The sequence below is a fragment of the Dipodomys spectabilis genome, unplaced genomic scaffold (assembly GCF_019054845.1).
Source record: "Dipodomys spectabilis isolate Male_0828 unplaced genomic scaffold, ASM1905484v1 ptg000158l, whole genome shotgun sequence".
Classification (NCBI taxonomy): domain Eukaryota; kingdom Metazoa; phylum Chordata; class Mammalia; order Rodentia; family Heteromyidae; genus Dipodomys; species Dipodomys spectabilis.
The window spans coordinates 4,351,171-4,364,200 of NW_024870835.1; the positions used below are offsets into that span (position 1 = coordinate 4,351,171).

At 39.8% G+C, this 13,030-nt stretch overlaps 1 protein-coding gene across 4 annotated transcripts in view; it reads right to left on the bottom strand.

The window, feature by feature from the left end:
* The window catches only part of Dennd4c (DENN domain containing 4C), a 114,436-nt gene that overhangs the window by 56,171 nt on the left and 45,235 nt on the right, over positions 1-13,030 (bottom strand). For all 4 annotated transcript variants that reach the window (XM_042692878.1, XM_042692879.1, XM_042692876.1 and 1 more), the window contains exons 11-15: positions 10,772-10,872; positions 7,816-8,034; positions 5,179-5,324; positions 1,892-1,927; positions 1,661-1,791 (exon numbers count right to left, since the gene is read on the bottom strand). In XM_042692878.1, coding sequence (XP_042548812.1) covers positions 1,661-1,791; positions 1,892-1,927; positions 5,179-5,324; positions 7,816-8,034; positions 10,772-10,872 — 633 coding nt within the window. The remainder of the gene's footprint in view (positions 1-1,660; positions 1,792-1,891; positions 1,928-5,178; positions 5,325-7,815; positions 8,035-10,771; positions 10,873-13,030) is intronic.

The window sequence follows — 13,030 nt, forward strand, 5'->3', positions numbered from 1 at the left end:
AAATATAAATAGCACAGAATTGCAAACAAATGCACAGGAAACTAATTAAATTATAGTGATTACATGCAACAATTAAAAATCATAAGGCAAAAAAATTTCACAGCATGGAAAAATGTTATGACTATTAAAGGCAAACAGGTTACAAAAAAATGTATGAAGTGAATTTATCCATACAATATAGACATGCATATATAAAGTTATTATCAGATGTAAGTATTGGTATTAAAATGATGTATGTTTTCTTTTTTTTTTGCTTGATTACATTTTGTAAACTGTGTATTAGCATGCTTATAATAATAAACAATATCAAACTCATTCTATTTTCTTAACGAATTTTCATTCAAATCCTATTCTTTTAGATTTAGCAATGATTTCTATTTCTCTATTTTTTCTTTTATCAACCCTCTTTCTTCCTTCTTTTCTCTCTTCCTCCCTCTCTTACCTTCTCCCTTTCTTTTTCCCTTCCCCTCCCTCTTTCCCTTGCTCCCTCCCTTCTCTCTCTCCCTCTGTTTTTCTGTGGTACTAGGGTTTAAACTCAATTCTTCTGCACATTGGACCATCCCTACAGCACTGAACCATCCCTATAGCACTTCTTTATACTGGTTGGTTTTTTTTTAATGTGGCATCCTTTTTGCATGGGTATGTATTACCTGAGCCACAATCTACCTCTTTTATGCTTGCAGTCATAGCTGGGATGACAAGTACATGCCAACACACCTAGCTTCTTAGACTGAGATGGAGTCTCATGGAAGTTTCTTTGGGGCTAGCTTAGAGCCACAATTCTCCCAATTTCAGTCCTTGATGCTGAGATGACTAGTAAGTACCACCACACCCAGCTACTCGGTTGATAAGAAATGTTTGCCTAGGCTGCCACTGAACTGCAATCTTCCTAATCTCAGTTTCCTAAGGACCTAGGATTATAAAAGGATGAGACACCAACAGGCCTGAGTCCCATTACTCAGACCTAATCCTTTACTTTAAATTTTCTTGATTTTGTTAATTTACAGTAACTTTGGTAATTTCACAGTACTGTGGTTCAAGTAGTAAAGTACAACCTTGAGTGAAAAAGCCAAACAAGTACAAGCACAGACATACAAAGTATTTCACAGTTTATATTAACAGTACAACTCCCAAAAGGAGATTCTCACAAAAAGTTAAAATATTTTTCTTCTTCGTAACTGAGAAATTTGTACGATTCAAATAAATTAAACATCTAGGAAAATAAAACAAAGCCATACAATTCTTAAATTATATGGCCTCTCCATATAAAATTCATCTTTATTAGTTCACTGAAATAATACTGAACCTTCACAAATCACAAAGATGAACATCTATTTTCTTTTATAATTTTTTTTGGGGGGGTCAGTTGTGGAGATTGAACTCTGGGCCTGAGCACTGTCCCTCAGCTCTTCAGCTCAAGGCGAGCACCCTTCCACTTGAGCCACAGCGTCACTTCCGGTTTTCTGGTAGTTGACTGGAGATAAGAGTCTCATAGAGTTTCCTGCCTGGGCTGTCTTTGAACCAAGATCCTCAGTTCTCAGCCTCCTAAATAGCTAGGATTACAGGCGTGAACTACCAGAGCCCAGCCATGAATCTCTACCAATAATGGAAAAAAGTTGAAGTAAACTATCCAGTTAGCTCATTACAAAAATTCTGCTACCTGTACTTTGGTGACAGGTCCTTTCCATCGTCAGGAGGTGGCTCAGGTGGCATTATAAATACAGTGTGCTCACTTTTCTGTGAATCATCTAATTCTATCAATTTGGTATCTTCTGCTGAATCCAAATCAACCTGAAAATAATTAATGTGCATGTAAGATCTAATTCTGAAATTTCAACACATAAAATTAAATTTACTCTTTATTTTCTTATTAACACTAAAGAAAAAATACCTTATCTGTTTTCTCTATGCCTTTATCAGGAAACAACTAGAAAAGAAAAAAAAGATTTTTAATGAAAATCTCCACAGTGAATTTAATAATAGACTTTTTCTGAAATTCTGATTTTTTTCAGTAGCAGATATAAAAATTTCAAACATAATTTTTTTAAGTCTTGTAGTTCTAAGTTAAGACATATATATCTTATACATAATAGAAAATACAGTCTGACATGGTGATACACAGAAGTTCAGCTATGCAGGGTAATGGTGAATTCAAGGCTGGCCAGGGAAAAAGTACCAAAGGACTCTATCTCAAAAACAAGGCTCTGGCCAGGTGTCAGTGGCTCATACCTGTAGTCCTAGCTACCTAAGAGGCAGAGATCTGAGGATCATGGGTCAAAGCCAGCCTGGGCAGAAAACTCTGTGAAACTCCTATCTCCAATAAATCACTCAGAAAACCAGAAGTGGTGCTGTGGCTCAAGGGGTACAGCCCTCCTCACCTTGAGCTCAATAGCTAAGGGCCTAGGCCCAAGCCCAGAGTTCAAGCCCCACAATGAAAAAAAACACAAGGCTCTAGGTTCAGTTAGACACTAACCTTCCAAAAAAAAAAAAAAAACCCAAACAAACAAAAAAACCCTACAAAGTGCTTTACTTTGATCAGTTTTTTCTTTTGTTTTTATCAACAGGGTCTTACTAGATAAACTAGAACTCTAGCTGGGCACTAGTGGCTCACGCCTATAATCCTAGCTACTTAAGAAGCTGCAATGTGAGGATCACAGTTCAAAGCCAACCTGGGCAGGAAAGGCTGTGAGACTCTTTATCTACAATTAACCACCAGAAAACTGGAAGTGACGCTGTGGCTCAAGTGGTAGAGTGCTCGCCTTGAGCTGAAGAGCTGAGGGGCAGCAACCAGGTCCAGAGTTCAATGTCCACAACTGACCGACAAAAACAAAACACAAAACACAAAACCAGAACTTTCTATGTAGACCAGGTAGGCCTCAAACTCACTCTTCCTTCCTCACCCTGTGGTGCTGAGATTTTAGTGCCATCTGGCCCAGACTTGAATATTTCTTTCACTAAACCTTATTTATAAATAAAAATGATTAATTTAGTAAGAGAATTTGACTTCCCAAGTTAAAAAAAACTATTACTGAACTGTGTTAGTGACTGAAATTATCTAACTCACCTAAGTAAATATTAAAACATTTATTGTATTTTATATTTTGTCAGTCGTGGGCTTGAACCCTGGGCCTGGGCACTGACTGTCCCTTAGCTCTTCAGCTCAAGGCTAGCGCTCTACTACTTGAGCCACAGTGCCACTTCTGGCCTTTTCTGTTTATGCGTTGCTGAGGAATCGAACCTAGGGCCTCATGCATGTGAGACAAGCACTGTATCACTGAGCCACCTTCTCAGCCCAGAACATCAATTTTATGAACAAAAATCTTAAAGTTCTAGAAGAGGAGATATGGCTCAAGTGGAAGAGCACTTGCCTTGAGCCAAAAAAAGAAGCTCAAGGACATCACCTAGGCCCTGAGCTTCAAACTCCAGGATCTATATAAAGTTTTATTCACATCCTTGAAATTTTACATCACCTAGGCCCTGAGCTTCAAACCCCAGGATCTATATAAAGTTTTATTCACATCCTTGAAATTTTACATCACCTAGGCCCTGAGCTTCAAACCCCAGGACTAGCATAAAAATTTATTCACATCCTTGAAGTTTTACATCACCTAGGCCCTGAGCTTCAAACCCCAGGACCAGCATAAAGTTTTATTCACATCCTTGAAGTTTTATATCATATTAATGAAAGTCAAGAACAAATTATTCCAGTCTTCTGCAACACCAAGGGCTCACAAAAAAATGAAATATAGTAATATTCTGCTTTTTATGGACACAATCTCAAATTTTATAGTTTGTATTAAAAATCAAGCCCAAGGGCTGGGAAGGTGGCTCAGTGGTAGAGCGCTTGCCTTGCATGCCTGAGGCCCTGGGTTCGATTCCTCAGCACCACATAAGCAAAAAGAAAAAAGCCGGAAGTGGCACTGTGGCTCAAGTGGTAGAGCGCTAGCCTTTAGCTGAAGAGCTGAGGGACAGCGCTCAGGCTCCAAGTTCAGGCCCCATGACTGGACCCCTCCCCCCCAAAAAAATCAAGCCCAAGATCTGCTTAGCAAAACTAAGAAGCCTATTAAAAATTAGAAAAACAGGGGTTTGGCAATCATAAAGCTCTAGCCAGTGAGCAAAAGCTCAAGTGTAAGATACAGCAAGGATTACAGGAGACTGAGATCTGAGGATCACTATTTGATGCCAGCCTAGGCAGGAAAATCTGACTCTATCTCCAATTAACCACCAAAAAAAGAAAAAGAAAGTGGAATTGTTGGTCAAGCAGAAGAATGCTAGCCTTGAGCACAAAAGCTCAAGAGCCTCGTTCCAGCCCTGAGTTCAAACCTCAAAACCAACACAACACAAAAAAAATTAGACATATATAAGTAATATCACTGTTAAACATCAAGCTAGAAACATGGGTCAAGCGGTAGAGCACGTGTCTGTGTCTAGGCAGCATGAAGTCCTGAATTTAACCCAGATAAAAACAACCTCTAAAACACTTGTGCTCGAGCCTGATCACAAACACATGTGTATGCGTGTGCGCACACACATACTTTAGGAAAAGCTTTCTATTCTAACATACTTCCAAATACCTTCAAGAGAACAACAACAATAATTAACAAAAAGTATGTGGTAAGACAGGAAAACTATAAAAGCGAATCATTAAAAAAAATTGCATGTGTGCCAAACTTTTTCTTTTCTTTTTTTTTTTCGGGTCATGTGGGGCACTGTCCCTGAGTTCTTCTGCTCAAAGCTAGTGCTCTACCACCTTCAGCAGTTAACTAGAGTAAAGAGACTCATGAGGCCTTTTCTACCCCAGCTGGCTTCAAACTACAATCCTCAAAGCTCAGCCTTCTGAGTAGGTAAGATTTTAGGCATGAGCTACCAGTCCCAAGCTGTTTTTTTCTTTTCTTTTTTCTTTTTTTTTTTTTTTGTCGGCAGTGGGGCTTGAACTCAGGGCTTGGGCGCTGTCCCTCAGCTCTTCAGCTCATGGCAAGTGCTCTACCACTTGAGCCACAGCATCATTTCCGGTTTTCTAGTAGTTTATTGGAGATAAAGAGTCTCACAGACTTTCCTGCCCGGGCTGTCTTTGAACTGTGATCTTCAGATCTCAGCCTCCTGAGTAGCTAGGATTACAGGCGTGAGCCACCGGCACCCAGCTGTTTTTTCTTAATAATGAATATAGGACAAACTTACCTTCTCTATGCAATCATCAAAAAATGCCAATCCAGTATCTTTATCACTTACAAAACTACATTCTTCAATAAAACGAATAAAAATCTGTGTTTTGGATAAAAGGGTATAGAACTTTGTATAGGCACGGTCTCGGCTTTTTAAAAATCCTGAAAAGCAAACAGAGTAAGAATAAAATTCCCATTTTAAAGTAGACCTAAATTTAAACATTGTTTTAATGTTCATCTACATTACATTCTCTTTACACAAATACACAAATATTTATAAAAATTTCTATTAACAATACATAGGTCTGGTCTGCATGATTCACTGATGAAAAAGAAGCATTTAAATGATTAAACTTTTCACTGTTTTGGATTCCCACTGTGGAAATTGTTCCTGAGTTAGTTTCAAACTGTAATCTCCCATCTCTGTCTCTTAATTAGTTACAATTATAAGCTTGAGGCTTGAGCCACTTCTCTTAGCTTCTGATACTCTACAGCAAAGAGTCAATGTCCTTCCTCTGAAAGTCATTACATGTCTGATGTTCAGCTGAAGTTCAAGCATCTGGCTAATCCACTCTTCTCCCTATTGATCATATAGTCATATACTGACATCAGGAACATTTTCCCTTCATTCAGGAAGAAAAGGGCACTTGATTCAAAGTGACAACAATCTTACACACTATTATAGTTTGAATATGAAATGTCCCATAAAAGGCACATCTGTTAAAAGCTTGGTCCCCAACTTGTGATGCTGTTGAGAAGTGATTGTGGTTGACAATGTGGCTCAAGTAGAAGAAAGCTTGCTAAGCATGCATGAGGTCCTGGGTTTAATCTCTAGTATCATAAAAATAGTGATTGGATCATGAGGACACTAGCTTCATCAATAAACTTCACACTAAATAAGCTATTAGGAGGTTGGTCCTGAGTGAAAAGAATAGGCCATGGAAGCTTGTGTTCTAAGGGTGTATATTGCCCTTTCTTTTTTGGGGGGGGGGGGGGGGGGGTCCGGTCGTGGGGCCTGAACTCTGGGCCTGGGTGCTGTCCCTCAGCTCTTCAGCTTAAAGCTAGTGCTCTACCACTTGAGCCACAGCACCACTTCCCCCTTTTTTCTTTTTGCTTATGTGGTGCTGAGGAATCGAATCCAGGGCCTCATGCATGCAAGACAAGCGCTCTACCACTGAGCCACCTTCCCAGCCCCACTTCTGAATTATTGTGCATAAATTGTTTTCAGTATTTGTTCTACTTTTGATTTTTAGATTATTCTCCATTTTAATTATTTTATACTCAAATTTCTTTATATCCCTGCATAATAATGAATCTAATGGTGACTAAATATTTGAGTAAGTTATCCTGAAGCAGAAATTATAAAAGGCAAAAGCATTATTAGGTGAAATATTTTTATGTTTATTTTTTAAAGAAATAGCTTTTGAGCCAGGCACTGGTGTCTCATGCCTGTAATCCTAGCTACTCAGGAGTCTGAGATCTGAGAATCACGATTCAAAGCCAGTCCAGACATGAAAGCCCGTGAGGCTCTTGGTTTTTTTTTGGTTTTTGTTTTTTTGGGGTCCGGTCGTGGGGCCTGAAGTTTGGGCCTGGGCGCTATCCCTCAGCTCTTCACCTCAAGGCTTGCGCTCTACCACTTAAGCCACAGGGCCACTTCCGGCTTTTTTCTTTTGTTGAGGAATTGAACCCAGGGCCTCATGCATGCAAGGCAAGCGCTCTACCACTGAGCCACCTTCCCAGCCCTCCGTGAGACTCTTATCTCCAATAAACCACCAGAACTGTGGCACTGTGGCTCAAGTAGTGGAGCACTTGCCTTCAGCTGAAAAGCTGAGGGACAGTGCCCAAGCCCAGAGTTCAGGGCCCACAACTGACAAAAAAAAAAAAAAGGTAATTTTTATGTGAAAATTCATATAGATTTAGAGTTGTTACCACAGTAAGAACAGGTGAATAACGTCAAAAAATCTGTAATTCATAAAATACATTCTGAAAAGAACTAGCAAATATTTTCTCCTGGAACAAAGTCATATTCATCAAAATGTTAAAAATTAAATGCCTCATTCTGCAAAACAATTGTTCAGAAATCTTTTTTTTTTTTTTCTGTTCCTCATGGGTCCTGAACTCGGCCTGGGCACTGTTCCTCAGCTCTTCAGCTCAAGGCTAGAGCTCAAGAGCAGTGCTGAAGAGCTCAAGGGCAGTGCCCAGGCCCAGAGTTCAAGCCCCAAGACCGACCAAAAGAAAAAAAAAGCGCTCAGGGACTGCACCCAGGCCCAGAGTTCAAGCCCCAGAACTAGTAAAACAAAAACAAAAACGGCTGGGAATATGGCTTAGTGGTAGAATGCTTGCCTAGCATGCATGAAACCCTCAGTACCACATAAACAGAAAAAGCAGGAAGTGGTGCTGGGGCTCAAGTGGTACGGAGAGTGCTAACCTTGGGCACAGAGAGGCTCAGGGACAGAGCCTAAGCCCTGAGTTCAAACCCCAGGACAAAACAAACAAACAAAAAACTAAATAGATGAGGAAGGGGTAACATTTAAAAAAAAAATACTCTTTACCTTTACAATAACAATTTTAAAAACATTTTTAAAAAAGAAATACTAAGTAGAACATGTCCTTTACTTCAATTAAAAATAACTGCATTTTCAATGCTACTCACCTTGTCGATCAAACAATGAATCTACAGCTGTGGCTTTATTTGAAGGAGCCTCTGTAATTGGTCTGAGAAATGTTCTATACCCTTTTAAAATAGATGCCATAAATCGCAAAAAAGCTTCTTGAGTTTCCATCTCAAGTTGTGTTGTCTTCTTTTGCCAGGAGAAATCTGCTTCAATTGGAGTCATTTCAATTGCTGAACCTTCTTGAGTTTTTTGGTGAACTGATGAAGACAAAAATGGCACTAATCATCTATACTAATACTACTAGAACGAATCTCTTTATATTTACTGATGGATCATAGTAATAGTCAATATAAAGTTCTCACCCTTTTTTTGAGAGGGGGATGGGCAAGGTCTCACTGTGTAGCCTAGGCTAGCCTCAAACTCTCAATCCTTCAGCCTCAACCTCATGAGTTCTGGGATACAAGTGGGCCACCAAATCTGTATTATATATAACTTTGTGAAATTCCTCTCTACATTAAATAGAGAACTGAATGCCCAGTACATTTGTTGCTGTACATTCATAATTTCATAACTCAAGACTCTGAAACAGGAAATGGGAAGTTTAAGAGAGACTTGGCCTATTGCCTGGAGGTGGGGGGGAGAAGGGGCTGTGCGGGTGAGGGAAGAGTTGATAGAGGCCAGGTGCCAGAGGCTCACAACTGTAATCTTGGCTACTCAAAAGGTAAGATCTGAAGGTCAAGGTTCAAAGCTACCAAGGAAGAAAAGTCTGCCAGGCTCTTATCTCCAGTTAACTAGCAAAAATCTGGAAGTAAAGATTTGGCTCAAGTGGTAGAGTGCTAACATTGAGCAGAAAAGGCCAAGCAAGAATATGAGGTCCTCTCTTCTAAATTTGTTGATGACTTTTTTTTTACCTCATATATGGTATATACATGTGCACTTGCACATATGAGGGAAGCTGGGAAAAAGGCACAAAATCAGAGGAAAACAAGTGAAAAAATACAGCATAGGGGCCCATCAGCTGCACTGGACATTAATGAAAGTGAACTAAGCAACTCAAGGGCAGTGATGGGAGAGAGAGAATGAGAAAGAAGGAACAGCTGACACAAAGCAAAAGGAAAGAAATGTACATATTATCCGATTTAGTAGAACTAGTTTTATTTAGTTAAAGTTCCTAGAGTTCATAAGCTTTGTAGATTAACATAATGGTGATTATTATTGTGAAAGGTAAAAGGTATTTGTGACTTTAGCTAAGTATAACTATGCCATAGTACTGTGAAATTTATGTAATACTTAATTTCAATAAAGAATCATTTAGGGGGAAAAAAAGGATGTGAGGTCCTGAGTTCAAGCCCCAATACTGGCACTAAAAGAAGAAACGGAGTAACAAAAAAGAATAATTGGGGCTGGAAAGGTAGCTCAGTGGTAGAGTGCTTGCCTTGCATGCATGAGGCCCTGGGTTTGATTCCTCAGCACTCCATAAGCAGAAAAAGCTGGAAATGGCACTGTAGCTCAAGTGGTAGAGCGCTAGTCTTAAGCTGAAGAGCTGAGGGACAGCGCCCAGTCCCAGAGTTCAAGCCCCACAACCGGGGGGAAAAAAAAGAATAATTGATTAATGCTAGCAGGCAGGACACGTAATTGGAATATGTATATTGAAGGAAAAAGTCAAATACTGGAATTTCTTTTTTTTTTTTTATTTGGGTCTGGTCATGGGGCTTGAACTCTGGGACTAGGCGCTGTCCCTCAGCTCTTCAGCTTAAGATTAGTGCTCTACCACTTGAGCCACAGCGTCACTTCCAGCTTTTTTCTTTTTGCTGATGTGGTGCTGAGGAATCGAACCCAGGGCCTCATGCATGCAAGGCAAGCACTCTACCACTGAGCCACCTTCCCAGCCCTACTGGAATTTCTTAGAAAGGCTCAGTTCAACAAAATAAATACCAGGAAACAGTACTAGAAAGATGCAAGGTAGGGTCAAAGGAAGAGGGGTAGATAAATGAAGAGAAAGGAAAGAGAATATAGTCAAGATTCAATGTATAAAATGAAGAAAAAGTGAGGGAAGAAATGGGTTAGGAGGGATTAAATGAATGCTGAAAGAAGTGACACTGATCAAGATGCACTGTATTCCTAAATTGCTTGCCAACTCCTCTGTACAAATAAAGATAATTTTAAAAACACATTAATATAAGTGTTATATAAAGACTAAGTCTTTTTAAGTGGATCAGAATTTTAAGTGGTTCAAAATTATGCTTAAATTTAAGAGTACTCTCATATGCATTCTTTCATTAAAACTACCCCTTTCGGGGGAGGCAAGCAGGAGGATAGGGAGTTGGGAGGCCAGCTTAGACTACATAGTAAGGTTTACTCTCATAAAACAAAATCAATGACTGGAGTTTACTTCAGCTGTAGAACACTTGCTTAAGATGTGCAAAACTCAGGATTTGATACATAGCACAGTAAATATAACAACAAAAATATCCAAACTAGGGCTGGGAAGGTGGCTCAGTGGTAGAGTGCTTGCCTTGCATGCCTGAGGCCCCTGGGTTCGATTCCTCAGCACCACATAAGCAGAAAAAAAAGCTGGAAGTGGCGCTGTGGCTCAAGTGGTAGAGCGCTAGCCTTGAGCTGAAGAGCTGAGGGACAGCGCCCAAGCCCAGAGTTCAGGCCCCACGACTGGACCCAAAAAAAATGTCCAAACTAGGTATGGTGGCACCTTCTCTAATCCCAGCAGTTGGGAGGCTGAGGTAGGAAGACAAGTTTCTAGGCTATCATACCAGACTCTATTTCAAAAGAGAGAAGAGGAGGAGAACCGAAAGGGACAAGGAAAGGAAGAGAGGAGGAAGGGGAAGAAAGAGGAAGGGAAGAAGAAGGAAAAAGTTCAAGGGAAGGGAGGGAAGGGGAAAAAAGAAAAAAAAGATACAAGGAAAGATCTGTTTAGTCTTTTCTTGGGTTTCATCCCTATTACTACTTTCCACTAAATATTCTCTTCTTCATATTTACCTGAACAAACCTGAGGATACAATTTCTTTAAGGTACCAAGTAGATTTTTGCATGGCTTTTTAGGAAGATACTTCCAGTTCATGTTCTTCTTTTCATCTGACCTATTAAATAGGAACATATTAAAGAGTTAATTCAAGTCTGTTTTTATCAAACAAAATATTTACAAAAAGAAAATAATTTTTACTGCCTTTACAAATGATATAAGCAGTCCAAGTAAGTGCTTTTCAAGGACATTCAATGGAATTCAGGCAAATCTGACTTTCCTATTCTAACTCTCAAAATTTCAAGACTGGACTTAGAAGTACAATACTAAATTAAAGTATTAACTTTAATAGTTACATTTCAGAAGTAGGTTGTTTTGGGGATTTTTTTGATGCCAGCCCTGAGGCTTGAATTCAAGGCCTAAGTGCTGTCCTGAACTTTTTTGCTCAAGGCTATCGTTTATTACTAGAGTAACAGCACCACTTTCAGTTTTTACGAGTAGTGTATTGGAGAAAAAAGTCTCACAGCCAACCAATGGCTCAGGCCTATAATCCTAACTACTCAGGAGGCTAAGATCTGAGGATCGAGGTTTGAAGCCAGCCTGAGCAGGACAGTTTCTGAAACTCTTTTTTGTTAGTTGTCAGTCATGGGAGCTGAACTCTGGGCCTTGGTGCCGTCCCTCAGCTCTTCAGCTCTACCACTAGAGGCACAGCACCACTTCCAGCTTTTTTCTGCTTATGTGGTGCTGAGGAATCGAACCCAGGGCCTCATGCATGCGAGGCAAACACTCTACCACTGAGCCACCTTCCCAGCCCTGAGACTCTTATCTCTAACTAACCAACAGATATCTGGAAGTGGCACTGTTGCTCAAAGTGGTAGAGCACCAGCCTTGAGTGAAATGGCTCACAGACAGTGCCTAGAAACTGAGTTCAAGCCCCACAACAAAAAAAGAAAAAAAGAAAAAGACTTCAAGCTATTTATTGGTAGGTTTCTAAAATACTAGATCCCCAAACTGAGGGACTAGAACTGAAATTTATGGATTAAAATACATTGTTTTCACAATGGTTAAAAATAGATTAATCAGTGAAGCTGACTGAAATGTTATAAATATGTATGGAAATGTAACAATGAAATTTTCCTCTATAAAACTAATGGAAGTTAATAAAAATGTCAAAGAATTAATCACTCCACCATTAACATTATTCATGATCATAAGGCACTGAAGAATCAAAGACACAAGCAGGATGCTGATGGCTCATGCCTGAAACCCTAGCTACTCAGGAGGCTAAGATCTGAGGTTCCCACTTTAAAGCCAGCCTGGGCAGGAAGTCTGTGAGACTCTTATCTCCAATTTACCACTAAAAAGTCAGATTTGAAGCCATGGCTCAAATGGTAGAGTACTAGCTTTGAGCACAAGGGCTCAGGGACACACACCCAAGTCCTGAGTTCAAGCTACAGAACTTGCACACATAGATACAAATACACACACACACACACACACACACACACACACACACACACACACACACACACACACACACACACACACACACACACACACACACACACACACACACACACACACACAGGTATTACTAGATTGGAGGTATGGCTCAATGCCAGCTGTGAATAAGAAAGTCAGGCAAGTACAAGATTCTGAGTGAAGCCCTGGAACTGGCAGAAGCAAAGCAAAGCAAAGCAAAACAAAATCATGGAAGTGGTGCTGTGGCTCAAAGTTGTACAACACTAGCCTTGAACAGAAGAGCTCAGAGATAGCACCCAGGAACAGAGTTCAAGCCCCATGACAGACAAAATAAATAAGCACATACATACATACATACATACATACATACATACATACATACATAAAACAAGCAGACACAAGGGCTTACAAAATTCTCTTTTTACAAAAAGCTGGCATAAATATATGACTTTGTTTTAACTTTATGCTTAGCTGGCAAGAAAACTGGGTAAGTCTTCAGTGATTCAAAACCATGAGGAACACATCTGCCCAATGGATTAGCAGAAAGCTGTGCATTTTAAAGGGCTCTCAGTAAACAAGAGAAAATCTTGCTAAGGATGATAGAACTAAGAGATCCAAATAAAATTAAGGCTCCTGTAAGGTTGGCTCAACTTAGAGTTCAACTGGAGAAGAAAAGTATCCTTCAAGAATTCATTAATATAGGCCAGTCAACCTTTAGACTTTGACTGCACATTACCAGGATGGTCGCAAAACTCCACGTAAAAATTAACAGCCACAGTATGGGTTTTCATTTA